At 34.9% G+C, this 17,341-nt stretch overlaps 1 protein-coding gene across 6 annotated transcripts in view; it reads right to left on the bottom strand.

The window, feature by feature from the left end:
• The window catches only part of LOC149775967 (solute carrier family 28 member 3-like), an 89,799-nt gene that overhangs the window by 27,618 nt on the left and 44,840 nt on the right, over window positions 1–17,341 (bottom strand). For 5 of the 6 annotated variants that reach the window (XM_089940943.1, XM_089940944.1, XM_089940945.1 and 2 more), the window contains 3 exons: window positions 11,424–11,591; window positions 10,582–11,018; window positions 6,884–7,028 (listed from right to left, as the gene is read on the bottom strand). In XM_089940943.1, the coding sequence (XP_089797069.1) occupies window positions 6,884–7,028; window positions 10,582–11,018; window positions 11,424–11,555 (714 nt within the window). In that variant the 5' untranslated portion in view covers window positions 11,556–11,591. Of the gene's footprint in view, window positions 1–6,883; window positions 7,029–10,581; window positions 11,061–11,423; window positions 11,592–17,341 lie in introns of those variants that run through there. The other variant, XM_089940946.1, reaches the window with a different exon arrangement.

The raw sequence follows: 17,341 nt of genomic DNA on the forward strand, positions 1-17,341 counted from the left end.
TCGACGACTTAATATAAGTCTATGTATTATCATCATCCAACTAATATAGGTTTCATCATGGTGGAAATTGTCCGAGTAGCTATCGAACGTTACTAGTTATTGTTCGACGATACTTACAGGCAGGATGCGTCGTATGCTGAAAATGAAAATCACGTGCGTGCTCAAGCAGACCGTTGAAGTTTATGGAGTCAGGCGAGAAATTTGTGTAAGTTATCAGTAGAAAATACTCAAGAAGAATGGAAACAATATGAGATACAACTGTCTCATATTTCAGTTGGAAAGTTTTTCAGAGACACTATAGACAAGTATATTGCCGTATTAAAATTTTGTACCGATAGAGAATCTACTCATCAGGCAAAAAAACATCCAAAGAATTGTTCACATGATTGACTAGGAACTGCATCCAAATAGTGTTACGTGTTTAGGCTCGAATACATATTAACACAAGAAAGAGTGAAAACAACAAGGTTTTAAAAGCATAACAAATAATTCATTTTCTTTGGAAAAATACTGTAAAAATGAAAAAATATGAGAACTTACGGTTTCCAGAATCAAATCCAAAATTTATACAAGAATAATCCACAAATGTTTTTGCAGTCCTAATATTGAAATGTTCTAATGATTTCAAATTTGAGTCCCAACGAAGAATCCAAGAATGAAGGCGATGACGTAACCTGTAGCCGGTACTGTGCTGACGTCTACAGTTCTTTGTACAAACACAATAATTTATCCTCCGGTCTTGGAAATCCAAACAGAATTTTCAATAAATGTCCCTTTTCAAGAATTCTGCATGAATACAACAATATTTCCGGGGCCCCGAGTGGCCGAGTGGTCTAAAGAGCTCTCCGTTACGGATCACTGCCATCTCACCTCTGTCTGCGTGGGTTCGAGTCTCGGATTCGGCTAATGTGGGTATGTGAGAAAGCTTGCCAGTAGCTTCTCGTGGGTCGGTGGTTCTTTCCGGGGTTTTCCCGGGTTCTTCCTCCACCATTAATACTGGCCGCCATGTATAGCCTATCGCGTGCTGAAAACCCTAAACCCTACAACAACAACAACAACAATATTTCCAGAGAAACCAATGAATCTTTGAGAGTCCAAATAATTTGGAGAAAAATAACTAATAACTCAAAACTCAAAAGTTTGTTTCTGGTCACAACAGAAGAAAACAACTTGACATCAAATGTTTAAAAGCCCTGGACTCTGAGATCTCTCCCTCTAAGCATCACTATTAATACTAAGTATTTCGCAATTTCGGAAATGTCTAATTGCGAAATATATTGCGAAATAGATGATGACGTGATCATATTTACATGTAAAAGTCACATAGCTCCTGCATGTCCTTGATAAGAACCAATCATTTTACTCCTATAAAAAGTTGTTTACTTGACCCTCAATCAAGGCCAGGAACTATGCCAAAAATAGAAATAAGTGTTTTTATTATTAGGAATCTAAGTTGAAACAGGTCAAACTGAATTTTCTGGAAAGTATCAAATTTGTTGTAAACAAAATTACATTATATTGATATGTAAAGAAAATAAAAAATATTTAAAACTCCACAAACAATCAAATCAAGCATAACATAATTCAAATATAAATTAAATCAAATATATGCAACAATATATTTGATGGCGTAGTAAAAACCGGATACATTAAACGACGACGATTTGGACGAAAGAAGGAGGAGGATGCCAACAAACAAGATCACGACTGCATGGACAAAACCGGTATCCAAAAATAAATTTCGCAGAAACCGAAGACTTCGAGCTGCCAACGATATAACAAATTTTAACATGCGGTTTTAGAGTACAAGGACGTGGATGCCATCATGGGAGTGATCTTTATGTTGTATCGATGAGATCAGTTAAGGTAAGAAGCCAAAGAGACAAGTGACCAGTTTATAACAAACCCGAGTTTATGACATATCAACGAATTTAGCTATTTTTAGTTTTTTATCTAGTTTAGACAATTCGGATTTGATTTATCCGACAATCAGTTTTATTCGAGCCAATGAACACACGACTATATTAAATATTATTCAAAATTAAACTCGTTAATCTGAATACCACGTTAATTGTACGTTTTTTTTTCTGGCGATGGTCTGCGACGGATTAGTGTCGTTTGCCTCAACATAAATTTGCATATGTCAAATAACAAAACACGATAATATCAATCCAATGTTCTAATTTTGTAGATTCAACAAACTTCATATGAAGATCTGATGTGATAATTGATACCCAGCCATTATTATTGAAGTTAATTTTTGTAAATTACCTAATGTGTGTATCTTCAAATACCACGAAGACACAAAGTCTGGGAAAGACGTAAACTTGAAAATGACATTCTGTCTTAAAACAAACCGTAAATATGCTAAAAATTGTCGAATAGCCCAATAGATATGCCCTTTAGCAAAACTTGTGTTTTTCACAACTAAAAATCTAAATTTTCTTTCTATAAATTATTTAACTTTATTTATAGAATATTGTTCTGTTTATGTCAGATTCACATCAAGATCAGAAAAAAATGTTTTTATCAATACCCTTTTTAATCTGTAAACGCGGTACAGTGAAATTTACATTGGTATCTCACCATGTTTGAAAGACACCACTACATAACACGTAAGTTAGGCAACTCAGTGTGTATTGAGTAATGACTCACACTAAAAGGAGGCTGAATACTTCATTCCTAATGTTTGCCTCACACAGTTGGTCCTAATGTTTGCCTTTCACAGTTGGTTTCCGCTTTCAAAAAAAAGGAAATTTTACTGTACATCAAAACTTTGAAGGTCATATTGTGCGTGGCAGATAGAATTAAGTGCCTTGTCAAGCAGATCTTAGCTGATCGGATGATATGATATTGAAACGGAAGCCTTCTGACTGCGAATTCAACCCATACAAACCATGTGACTACTGTTCGCATGCTTATTTATCAAAACTGACTTTTTAAATATTTATTTTGGGGCTAACGTTTTAGAGTCTGTATGTTTAAAAATCGCAAATATCTACAAATACGACTGGTGTGTGTGTGTGTGTGAGGGAGAGAGAGAACATTATTTCCTTGAGAGGGCCCCTTATACTTACATGCTTATCTAGTCGTATGGTATTGTATTGATATTTGTAAACGCTCGTACAATTCAAACACATTAACAAGGAGCTGCAATAATGCATACTTTACATAATGACAGAGAAATAAAGCCATGAGATGCATTTATTAAAACCTAACTCCAAACAAGGACAACTATTTCTAGAATATTTTTGCACCCATATATAAACATATCCGTTTACGTTTAATTGCCAAACTTCAGGGTTAAATATTTACCTGTAACTTCAATGCACACAAATGTTAGTCATTGCGACAGGTTGATTACTAACTTGATGGAATCGAGTGAGGAACATTTATACATGTTTAAAGGGTTTACCACGAAGAAATACTTCGAAAATTATCTAACAATAAAGATCTTCCAATGCTTTTGAAAGACAGTAGAAAGTGGAACTGTTCGAAGGTAATTCAGCCTTGGACTTAAGTAGATATAGACGATGACGATGACAACGCCAACGATGCATATTGTAACGACAATGATGACGATGGTGATGATGATGACAATTATGCTGCGTCGACTACGACGAGAACGTTGATGATAATGATAGTCAAAATAAAGATTAGTATGGATACATTTTAACCTTTATCTGATTTGGTCCGAATGATATTTATGTGTCAGACAAGAAATGAGGGATATCGGATGGAACAATGCTGCTATAGACGTTGAAACCTTACTTCCGGTCTGAGCAAAACATGGCTGCATTTATTAAAATTTTTAACATATCTCTTTTTTCTCATCTCAGCCAGGGTGCAATTTCAGCATTACTGAATTTTAATGAATGGGCTCTATAGATAAGGGACCTGTAAAGGAATAAATAGGTAAAAAGTAAATCACCACAAAATGAATCTCCCAGTGTAAATAAAGTAGTTGACATGAGCAAAGGTTAACTGTTATAATACTGATGTAGTAGTAGTAATAGTAGTACTGGCGCTTCTAGTAGTCTTGGCAGTAACAGCATACATATAGTGGCTGTTTAGTTGATACTGTTAGCAACAGCAGCAGTTGTTTCATAGTAGCATAAGTTGTTGCTGTGATGATTGTGCCAGTAGAAATATTAGTACCAGTTATGGTGGTGGTCGTGGTTATAATCTGATCTCAGAACATAGTGTATTGATTATAATCGACACAATGATTCAATGTTCGCTCCAATATAATTGTTATAAATAAGTAAACCCATCTCCGAGAAAAGATATACTTCAGTTCACAGAGAGAACCTTTTGTTTTAACAATTTCGTTTACTGGAATCAACTTTTTACAATAGCCCGGACTGACTTTATTTCATGTGTTTTGTAGAAATGTCAGATTAACGAGTTCCATGTACTTGAAATGTTGAGGTTTATTTAGATTTACAGTGTTACGTATAAAACTTATTTACTTTTTCTCCATGTGCATGTAACTGACAATTATGTAGAACAAATGATTTCATAGCATATCGGCATTTTGCACATGAACACGTGTTTCATGCGTCTGGCCGTCTCTGGGCAATCTGTGTGAGATTCCCGTCACAACGCAAAAAACAAAAGAAGAAGAAGAAGAAAAAAACCGTCTAAAATGTTTCTGAATGTGTTTGCCCTTATAACGCAGCTGATTGCAAAATAAATAAACATCAGGCATGTTCAACCCATCTTTGTTCTTGTCTTTTACCGAATTAAAGATGGTGTTTGTTCTCAGGTGGCGGGGAGAGTTTTCAGCCTGTATTGTTTAATAGTTAAAGATTTGGATATATTTGTGTATTATGTGTTTGAACTTGTGTTTTGTTTAAAATTTATGTAAGGTATATACACATTCATAGTTACTTTACAATATGTGGACAGCACTAAACGGTACTAATTCAGTTCCAATAACAAATCTATGCAAATAACATGATATTAATAAGTCAACAACTTTATCTATATGTGAGAGCTAATGATCAAACTTTAATTTATCAGTATACACGCATCCTAGATGACAGTTTCTTTGCAGTGAAAACTATATGAAGCAGACATTTTTTTTTCATCTACGTGTGTTTGACATCTGCTGTTAATTCCACATCAATGAGTCACGTATTGATTTCAGTAATGAGTGTTCCGAACTCGTTTGTTAAGGGACTGAAACGCCAACAATATGACAATGTCTCTAAATTTTCAGTTACAAGATGGATAAGCTTTAGCAAGATTCATTTTACTAAAATCTAACTTTCTTTATCAACCGACTCTGGCCAGCCAAACCCATTTATACTCTATTTTACGTTCAGCCATTTCCAGACTGGTTCCTTTTTTCCATACTATTAGTACCTTGAGGCCAATAGTCGACTTGGAAGCAGAGCTTTCTATCCATATCTGGGATCAAATGTAGTATGTCAAAAATGGCCTTGATGGCAACTATTTTGAAGTGCTTCAAGGTGTCTTGCACACAATGTTATTCAAAGCTATCACCTAGTTAAATGGATTGAGTGTGCACTGTGATAATCACCTGGAGTCACCAATGACTTCCGGACATAAACAATGTAGGTATAAATTTGGGATTGGGTTGCATAAAAATCGTTCGCTATGAACTGACATCTCAAGTGATTAATATTGTGTGGTCGGTTTTATTATAGGTATCCAAAAATATGCAACTTTTTGACATCACTTTTTTATTTTATTGTTTTGAAAATATTTATATTAGGCACCTAGATGCGGCATTAAATTTATGCATACAATCTGTCCGGTGCACCCTCAAATCGAGAACGAGGTTATTAACGGTTCTCGAACTATGTTCTGGGCGTTAGTGCGAGGACGGCGTTTAGAAGATAGAACTGAGGTAAATAACCTTGTTTTGTGTCATGCCCTAGGACAACCCATTCACAGACTCGTCTATCTAACGTTTGACCTCGCCTTCAAATCTATGTCATGAATTGAAACTGTCCAGCGCTTTTTGCTACAGTGATTATATTAGTATTTAAGCTTAAAGACCGACTATTTTGGAAGATGGAGGTATCGGGTAATTACTATTTTAAATAAAGTCCTTTATTTAGCCTTTGGCATTGTCAGTTCCAAAATTGATGGAACGCGTAGACAGAATAATCTTACAATTGCAACCTGCAGTGCACCTGACGTGTCTTTTTGCCATTGACTTTTGGCAACTTTCGACTAATTTTGCAAATATGGAAAGAATGCAGTTCTTAACTGTTAAAAAGGATTAATTTAAAGTCTGCACAAAATCAAATCAAATCAAAAATACAACTCACGCACACGATGTAACAGAAATATGAAGAAAAAAAATTCATACATTTTCCTATCCTGTGTTAAATGGACACATATTTCTTCCGTACGAGCTATTGTACCTGAATTTGCTATCTAGAACTCTCTAACTTATGTTACTTGTTGCAATTGGTTATGTCCGCCAGAGCCGCATTCCTGCACAAAGATCGTTGATAATAGATGTAAAAGTATATAAGGCGAAACGTGGTGGTTTTATGATCGTCCAATTACTGTATGATTAAATGACAAGGCAAATGTCTTGAATAAATCAGGTCATACCACTACACCATACTGGCTACACTGCTGAAAGAAGTGATTATCCTTTAAATCATTAACGAGCTTGAAAAACAAATTATTCATAAAAACACGAGTATCTATTGAATCGTTTCCTGGACAATATTAGAAGAAGCCAAATAATATACGTAAATATATGAGCAATGTAAAATCTTACCAGGATCATCACTTAAATGGAAACAATGACAGACAGACAGACAGACAGACAGATAGATAGATAGATAGATAGATAGATAGATAGATAGATAGATGCAGATGAAGAGGTTCTCACCTTTGCGGGGTTGGTAGAGGTAAAGTAAAAGATGATGATGTACAACGCTAATCCAGCTACCGAGACTAAATTTCTTGGCTTGTCTATGGCAACATCCAAGATAATGTAGACAACCAAAAATATAAATACTCCCACTTTCAGGAACCTGTACATAAAAATCGATTCAGGTTTCCATAATTGCATAGAAGTGAACGTGCCATATACCACAGTCACTCACTCAGTCACTGATATCGAATGCAAATATTTACGTTAATTGTTTTCGTTTTTCTTTCTTTCTTTCTTTCTTTCTTTCTTTCTTTCTTTCTTTCTTTCACTCTCAGCAGAGACAAAATGACATAACGTGGCCGCTAGTTACATTTGAAATACTCTAAAAATATTTGCGTGGGCTGTGGCACAAGCAAAATAAAATTATTTGCTGATAAACTACTTCATTGACGTGCCTTATATGTGTACGTAATATGAACATTTGCTTACCAATATGTGCATGACTGCAGAATACCAACATCAACAATATATACATGAGAGCATGATGTCATTAAAAGACAAATAAAACCATCCCCAACCCCCACAAAAAACACTGAATGCGAGGCTATATCCTCAACTAATGGACTTTCAGAAAGGTGTTGCAGAAGTGCTATCTATTTTACTACTGAAATACACACATGCTATTGAAATCTTCCAACCGTAAAAAATGAAATTGATAAAATGCTAAAATTATGTCATTTCAAGATGAATAGTTTAGCACAAGGAAGCCAGCAGGACAAATTATTCCTGCAAAATATATGGTACAAATGCGAAATCAGCATACATATACAGAGTTTGATTCCAGGTGAGAAAGCTGCTATTTAAAATCCGAAATGCACTCAAATCAAATAACAACAATACAGATTCGAAGAAAAAAAATCAATTTGATTTGAAACAATTTTAGATTTTACCACGGCATGACTGAAGATACAACAAGTACAAAGACAAGATTACTGATAACGAGCTAGCAGAATATAACACTGTATGAAAAAGGTTTGGAGATCAGCCTTTGTGTTAGCCACCTACAAACGTAAAATTAACTATGGAATGGGTACTGTTTAGTTTTGGAAGACATTGCCGGTTAATAAAATGAAGTCTTGGCACATGGTACACCTTGCTGATATTTTTCCAATAACGCTCCTGCATCATGTAATGCTTCTGTATGCAAGACAGTAATGACCTGACATATCTAGACTGACATGTGAGGACATATCTAGACTGACGTGTGAGGACCTATCTAGACTGACATGTGAGGACATATCTAGACTGACATGCGAGGACATATCAAGACTGACATGTCAGGACATATGAAGACTGACATGTGATGACATATCTAGACTGAAATGCGAGGACATACCTAGACTGACTTGTGAGGGAATATCTAGGCTGACATGCGAGGACATATTTGGACTTAATCAAAGTATCAGAGAGTACGTAATCGTCATCTTGGATGTACATATTCAAAAACAGAACAGCAAATGAGTCCGTTTCGAAAGTGTCAGGTGCCGTTATAAAAAGTTAAACATTTAGCTTTGACATCCAACAATGATACCACCGAGCTATCACTATTATTATATTTTCTAGTGTATGCCGATATTTTTGTTCTGCGTGTGCGCTATGTACAAATTAATGCTGATCCATTGCTACATCTAACGATGCATAGACTAGCAGAAAAATACTATCTGTTTGTGCAGTGTATTTGCGCATTTGTATTAATGTCATAAGTTATTTGTGTGTTTGATGTTGAAAATACTGACATTTCGCATTTAATCTATATGCCAAGGGTCCCTGTTATGTGTCAGTTTCACCAAATCTTTTGATTCTCTTTAGAATGTTCTAGAAATGCTTGTAGCTCAGTGATCTTCTGTGCAGAGAGAGAGAGAGAGAGAGAGAGAGAGAGAGAGAGAGAGAGAGATTAGGATATTAGGGTAGCAGTTGACATGATATGCAAGAAAATGAGGTTATTATCTAGTATTTTATTTAATCGGTCAGGCATTCGTTTCAGTTAATCAAAGTATATACGTCCTATAGTTTCTATCAGTACACGGCAAAATCGTTGGTTCTGACTGGATTACATAAGTACTGGATTTCTTTGTATTTTGACTTTCATACTTTCTATCCTGCTTTATAAGTAATATTCGAATGACTTTTGAATTATTTGTTTGTACGTGTGTTTTTGCATGCTGATGAAATATGTATTTTATAGTCATATCATGTACACGACCGGGTTAAGGCTATGATGGGTCTAAGGCTAATACAATGGAAGGGTCTGAGCATGAATGAAAGGCCTAAATAAGGACGTAGACCATGTGAGTGTCTGAGGCTATAACGTTTTTAGTCCATGGATTAATAAATGTCGACAGCTCCGGTGGCTTAAGTGATTAGAACGTCCGACTTGGCTGCAAGAGGTCGCAGGTTCGAACCTCGGCCGAATCGTACCAAATGATGCCCCAGTGCTAGACATCACTATAAACTGCCACACTGCAGACATCGTAGCGATATGACTGAAAAATTGTTAAAGCTACGTTAAAAGTTCAAAAATAAATGTTGAATCAACTAATTCTTATAGGATATAAAATCGCTTTTAAGGTCCGGAATCGAACTACTTTATTAAAGTTGGTGCTGACTATTCATTCGTTTCATCTGGCTACTGAGTTTTTAAATACTCATTTCCTAGAGTTTGCTAATTCTTTTTGATGAAGTGGGAAAATTTAAATTATGTTTCAGTAGTAAAAAGTGTATAATAATTCCTGACCATCTGTCGGAAAAAGATCCAGGAGATTCGGAAAGGGGCTCCCACACATTATTATTCTCGATTGTCATATATATATATATATATATATATATATATATATATATATATATATATATATATATATATATATATATATATATATATATATATATATATATATATATATATATATTATATATATATATATATATATATATATATATATATATTTCTTTTATGCCATTGTAATATGAAATATATATGGCCTCGTCTTATCATACACATGCTAATTGTGTTTCTAATGTAAGCTACAGGTGGTTTCGTGCTGCAATGCACATATCTTTTGAGGGTACATGTACATAGTACGTATATAATGCGAACATAATAAACGAATAATACTAAATAAGCAGTAAATCATTGTATTTAATCTTGAATGCTTGTGGAATCTATTTTAAATTGCGAGGATTTATTATTTATCTACCTCGATCACGTTTTCTTTTATTTACAGTACCCAAATATCGATTAAACTAAAACATTACTCATGGTGAAGTAAATGATATCGTTACTTTCTGCTAAAATCGATATGCAGTATGATTTAGACAATTTCATGGAACATGTGAGACACCAACACATACATTTTTTTCTCTCATACTGGACAAATATTTCTTAATAGTAAAATAATATGAAAAAGTTGAAAGAAGTTGAAATGAAGGAAATTATAATTTGCATTCCGACTAAAGCTCTAGAATTTATTGAACTTGCGCGTTAAATTATATTATAGTGACTTTTACTTGCTTGTCTCTTATTATTATAAAAGATATAAATATGAAGATGAAGTAAGCATTTTATTTTTAAAAAGAACAACAGATAACTTTTAAAAAACAAAACAAACTTGTTAAACGTTCTATATGACAGTCAAGAAATTATATATATCACTTACCATCTTGTAAATAATCTAGCTCTCTTCAAATGCTTAGATACCATTGCACGTCCAACGCTTTCAGAAAGGGTGTCCAGTTCTTTCTCATACCTTTTGAACAAGATCTTTCCAATAATAAGAACGACCGCAAAAACAGTGAATCCAAGAAGTCTGTGGGAACCCTCATCTCCAAAACGATAATACATAGCATATCCAAAATATGCAAAATAAGCAGCAGCCAATATAAGAAGGATTATGTATTTCATGGTTGTTTTCTTTGCTTTGATGAAATCGTAACATCCCGTCTGCAGTCTTAAAACTCCCCGTTGGCATCCATTTAGGTCTTCCTCTTTTTCACTGACTTGTCCGTTTTCCATCTGCACTTCCGGATCGAATTTGACTTGTCCATTGGTTTGTATAGTATCGTCTATGTCTAAACGTACATTGTTTTTTTCAGCCTGAATACACAAAGGTTATACATTACCGTTGTTTTTTTCAGCCTGAATACACAAAGGTTATATATTATTGTTGCTCCAAATCAATTGTGAAACAAAGACGGATATGGTTAGTGACAATTATGACATGTGCCAGAGACATCTCATGAACTTCAAAAGCCTTTTTAATCATAACAGATATTATACTTTTTAAGAATTCCTGGAAACGTTAAATAAAGTATGCCAAGATAAATCAAACTTCCATGTTGAATAAGGTTGAAAGGGAAGTATATGATAACTATGTAACACACACACACACACACACACACACACACACACACACACACAGACAGACACACAGAATACAGACCGCCAAACAGACACAAATTGATAGATTGTAAGATACATAATCATTTTGAAAATACATACCTTATGATTGTTTTCGGTAATGAAGGATGGGTTCTCGTAGTCATCTGCCATGAAAGAGGGATTCTCGTGGTGCTGATTGTGCTGCTCTGTCTCTGGGAGTTTCTTTATTTGTGTCAACTGAATTTCAGACATGGCGTATATATGTCAGTTATGATCGTCTTCACTTATCTGAAAAATGACCACAAAAAAGAAGAGAAAACTAGTCATTTTATAGATAACATTTTGTTGGATACATACCATTTGATCCATTGCATAGAATATACCTACGGCGATATCGGACATTGCATCTACTTTGTACATATACACCATGTAGGAAAGACTGTTCACTCTGCGCCCACTCCAGAGCAAGGATATTAAGGGGAGGTAAGTTAATTTCTCAAAGAGTCTAGCTGAAATAATGGCTACCGTTAAATTTGACGTTTTACTAAAGATTTTCATTTCAGAAAGACACACAGTCATCAAATACTTAATTTAAATTCCTGTACTTGTGCTGTTTGGTTGCTACTTGCAGATAACACAAATTGACAAACATCGCTCACCGTAAAATTGTATTATTATCAAAACAAACAGTTCTAAGAAAACGCTGAAGGCAAGTTTGCAATTCTTTGGTCTTGTCATTGAGGTTTAATTTGATCAAATAGAAGCAGTGATAAACCGAGTTCTACCAGTTGAAGTCCCATACATATGAAATCGATGTATTTAGAATAAAGAAAATAACGACAGGCTTTGAAATGCATCCATAGAGTAGAATGTACTTCAGATACAATATTATAGGAAGAAGACACCCAATAAATGGTTGCATTAATAGGTTTTGGTTTTGTCATTTTATAGTACATAAACATTTTGAAGGTTATGACTCGGCTAGGCAGGTAAATGCCTTGCCAAGGACATAACACACTGGTCAAGATGGAAAATCCGAATGTGGGAATCAAATCCCGAATACATCACGTGACGAGTTCAGCGTCTCAAAGACTGTCACAGCTGCTCCTAACTGAAATAATGTATCCAAGGTACTAAATTTGCATGCAAAAGCATACTTAACATTAGCGTTATACCACGAACATGTAAAATGATACTATGCTAGCAGATTTCAATGTTATATCATGATAACTCCTTGTAGTGTATCAACAATATTCAAATTCATTTGGTAATCTCGTTAAATGTATTTTCTTTGGTGAAGGACCTACTTTATATCTATTAAACGCTTGTGTTGTGAACCTGAAATACAATGAAATTGTAACAATTGTTTAATGTTGCAAATATGTGCGCCGTAAGACAATGCGTATTTATTGACCACGTCATGAAATAATTTTATTTCCTGTAAACTGCTATATACCCTCTTAAGTCACGTTATGACCACGACTGAAATTAAAGTTCTGTCCTGCGTCGATAATGACAGCAACGATGGGATGACGATGGTGATAACTGTGACGGTAAAGAATGATAGGAAGAAAGAACATAAACCAGAAAAGCAGTAAAGGCATGAACGTCAGTTCTCTCAGAATGCTTGCTAGTTGGAGATACACTAACCATAAAGTACCAAATATATTAAATATAATATATATGTGAACAGAATTTCCCTTTTAATGATTATGTTTTGTTCCATGTTATTTTAATGATCATTGAGGCGTCGTAATATTGTTACATGGATCATTCTATCAATTAACGAAATTAAGCATCAAAACTGAGAACAAGAATTTAAAAGCGCTTCAGATTTTTATTTGAAATACAGCAAACAGGGACAGACAAAGCATTCAAGACGCTTTGTTTAGTTTGCTGTACAGAAATACAAGTAGGTTATTTGATGCCGAGCCTTTATTTATTTAATCTACTAAATCTGTTTTGTATCAAGTTCGTGAGTTCTTTTGTCTGCATTGTCACGTGAAGTGCAGCATAGTTTACAGAATATAAGAAGTAGTTAAGTGTATACATCAAACTGTGTACACTGCAGTGTGATCGGTTTATCCGAAAGCAGTGTACGCTGCAAAGTCCTGTATATGACTTAGTGGTAAAGTGAGGAACTGTTTTGATACTGGTGCTGTTTATATACATCACACTCAGTGCGTGTGCTCATATAGTGATGCCTTGTACACACGAAATTGCAGCCTACTTACGATGCGCCATATCTAATGCTGTTAAGCCATTTCATAAGCATCCGTTGTATATTGCATTCTCCATCTTTTAAGGATGTTACCTATATTAATTAGAACAATTTAAAATTACTCAAATAAAAGTATTTATCGGTGAATTTTTATATGAATGCTCTTCAATAAATATTACTTTCAAAGTTCCACGAGCTTCGGAAATCCCCAGTACTTTTGAATTCGAATAAATTACCACTTAACATATCCTTCAAATAGTCACATGCAATGTTCCTCATTGCCTGGTCCATATTTAGAATTACGAGGTTGTCCAAATTATTCAATTTAGTGTGAGGATTAATCACTAAATGACTAATCATACGATTCAGTTATAATAATCCCTGTTAATTCCTATTAATTCAAATACGATGGAGTTGACATGAATGGACAACATTATCTCTTGATTGTTGTGGTCGACGGTGGCCTACCTGTGATTGCTGGTGTTTCTTTCATCACAATTATTTTAGGTCCATATATTAGATCACTGTCTTCTAGACTTGTCTCTATTATGTATCGTTGCGAGCAATATAGGGAATTTAATCGCCCATAACCTTTAAAAAAATTATCTCTTGAATTGGTTTGGTCTTTTTATGCATGTGTCATATATCGTTTCCCTTCAACATGATTTTTCTCAACTGCATTCACAAGTTTGAACAGACTTGCATCAGAGCGTACATGGCTTCCATCTACAGTTCTTGTGGCTGCTATCGTCTATCGATTAATTTTGCATATAATATAGAATGTTAATTCATATGCAGTGATCCATTTACTTATTTTTGCCTGGTTTAGCAGATCAGAGACTCAAAAAGCAAAATGTGTTCTTTTACATGCTTTCTTTCTTGTGTCTTGTTTCAGCCTATCTAGGTGTTTCTGTCCTTTTCATTAAGTTTGTTGGGGTAATGTTTCTGGTATCTGTTTTGTCGCTTGTAATCTAATTTAGTTCTGTGTGATCTAATGTATCATTTATGCGCACGGTACGAATCCTGTTCCAGGGTGTGGTGTCCATATGCAACCCGTGAGCAGCTCCCATGCAGCTATTGAGCAGCTTTTATCTTGCAAATGTGCAGTCTGGTCTGCCTTATTTAGTAGCTCCATAAAAGTTTCCCTTCCAAAAATTGCTCTTGTCTGTAAAGGATCTATGTGACGATGTACGAGTCATTCTTCTTTGACACATTTTGAGAAGTCTTTACAGTTAAATGGTGGTCCACTGTTGCTTTCCAGGTGCCGATGAATATCATAGGCCACACAGATCTTTCTTAATTTCTCTTTCTTTGACTAAAATCTATAATAAGGATGATTTCTACTTCCGGTATCATGTTTTCTTGTCAATAAGAAATTGATTGTAATGTCAAGCTGGGCAATGTCCTCTAAACACTGCTGCTTCAACGAGTCATGGTTTGCTGCCCGAATAAAAAGTCCATAAGGTATTTTCATCTTTTCCAGGTTCATAGACTAATTCGTGGTCTACATCACGCATAGCCATCAACCACTTTTGGACGTTGCTTTATTAAACATGGACAAGGACGGTTTTTGGGCCGTACTAATATTCAATCTAGGTGCTCCTTGAAGGTAGGCTGAATCGATTCTTCTGTGTCTGTCATGGTTCGCCTGGTGAAATTTACGGGTTAATGTCTTGACTCCGTTTCTATAAAAAGTCACAGTAGACAGTCCTTCGTTAAAGCTGGCCTCAACTCTCACAAATATGGGTCTGCTGGATTAAAGTAAAATATTGTGTTCTCATTTGTAGTATTGTCTTTCATCTTTTCAAATGCAGTGTCCTCTTTCTGTACCCACTTGAATCTGACTTGTAGTGCATACTTGTCGATAACTTTGGATGAGTATCTAATGCACAGTTATGGACCTGAGTCAGGGATAAGGTGACGAAAATTATTAATATTGATCCTGTTTTTGTATTACGTCACACGCTCAAAGCGATGGTGTATAGACACGGACGTGCAATATGCTTACGATGTGCTATATCTATCATATTGAATGATGCCATTGTATAACAGTCTATTGGGTATTATGCACGCAAGGTGTTGCTGTAAAATGACATTAGTTACAGTAATAAGAAGAAGGTAAATTCGTAGCTTAACTTACTGAATCAAGTTCCTTGTCTAAGGACACACCAATGTCGCTGACACGGGTTTATAACATGTTGGGATTCGAACCCTAACGCTCTCAGTCCCGCGTACAGCACGCTGGCCACTGAACCATCGCATTTTCTGCCCCCATCAGTCGCATCTTGTGAAACGAAGAAGAGCACATCGAGTCTGTTCTAAATCCGAGTCATTGTGCCGAAACATTTAGTTAGAGTTTTGGCATGTTTAGAGCTTTTGAGGCCGCAGACAACACAACCAAGACTAAGTGAGTTATTCAAGATATGCGGTAATTTCCAGGCTTATTAATGCAGGAGTTATTGAATTGTTACTTTTAATATGCTTAAGTACATGTATCATAGAAAAATAATCAAGAATATATTTGTACAATTTGGAAACCAAAATGATTAAACGAGTACTAATTAACTCGGGTATTATATGGTTCACATCGGTTATTAAGACAAACAAAACAACTTGAACAACAACAAGCAACTAGAACAACAAAAAGCAACCAGAACAACAAAAAGCAACTAGAACAACAAGCCACGATAAATTACTGAAGGTATGTTGCTCCTGTTGGCATTCTCCGCATGAGATTTCATGAAGAAAAAAAAAACTTATATTTTTGGCAATAAAAACTATATTACTTCAGAATGTCAACTTGTGCTACTGAGAAAACAAAATGAAAATAACGAGTGAAATGTGTTAGTAGGATGCAGAATTATGTTGCACAACTGTAATATTTTGCTTTGTTTTTTATATTTATTAGTTAAAGCTTGTCATATTTAATTGATCAATGTACCTAATTACAACTAAGCTTTTGGTTTTGTGAGGATACACCATTGAAATTGTTATATAATAACAAATTATAACTTACCTACCATTGTGAATTCTCTGCAATGCATTCGATGTGCATGTGAAACATCATAACCATCTCGTGGAATCAAATAACGCCCTTTGCTAATAACATACATGTCCGGCGTTACTTATGATAAATTCACAACCTTTGGTTATGATAGTTGTGAAAGGTTAATAGCTATATACCATTATCGTTCCGGGTGAGATTATGATATATCTGACAAGGAACATGAATAGATGGATGAATAATGTATACTTCTTTAAAGTTACTACTTGTATTGTATTATTCAGAGAGTGAATGTTGATTGTATCTTTCAATCCAAAATGGTTAGCATATGGTTCGGTTTCTATAAATAGATGCTATCCAAAATGACGAGTAAACGGTTTGGTTTCAATAGATAGATGCTAATCCAAAATGGTTAGTAAACGGATAGATTTCTATTGAGAGATGCTCTCCCAAAATGTACGGACTTTTCCATATTATATGGATCCTAAATGATATTAGCGTTTAAATGAAAGAGCGGGACTAAAATATGGATTTTTTTGGTGATCATCAACATTACTTTATTTAAAACCACTGTCTTTGATCGAATGTCAAAATATCTCAGATTTTTTTGAAAAATCTGATGCATCAAATAATAACATTACCATGACAAGCAAAGGTAAATACATTTGTGTAATTCAAATAAGGAACTAAATCGTTATGGGTCTGGTTTATGTTGTTTCATATGCCTATATTTCCGAAACCCGTTCATCGAATCTAATCATACTTGAGCCTAAGACAATTCATATTAAGACATGTTTGCTGACTTCTATGACC

Source organism: Sinohyriopsis cumingii, chromosome 18, assembly GCF_028554795.1.
Source record: "Sinohyriopsis cumingii isolate HCF-2022 chromosome 18, ASM2855479v2, whole genome shotgun sequence".
Lineage (NCBI taxonomy): Eukaryota > Metazoa > Mollusca > Bivalvia > Unionida > Unionidae > Sinohyriopsis > Sinohyriopsis cumingii.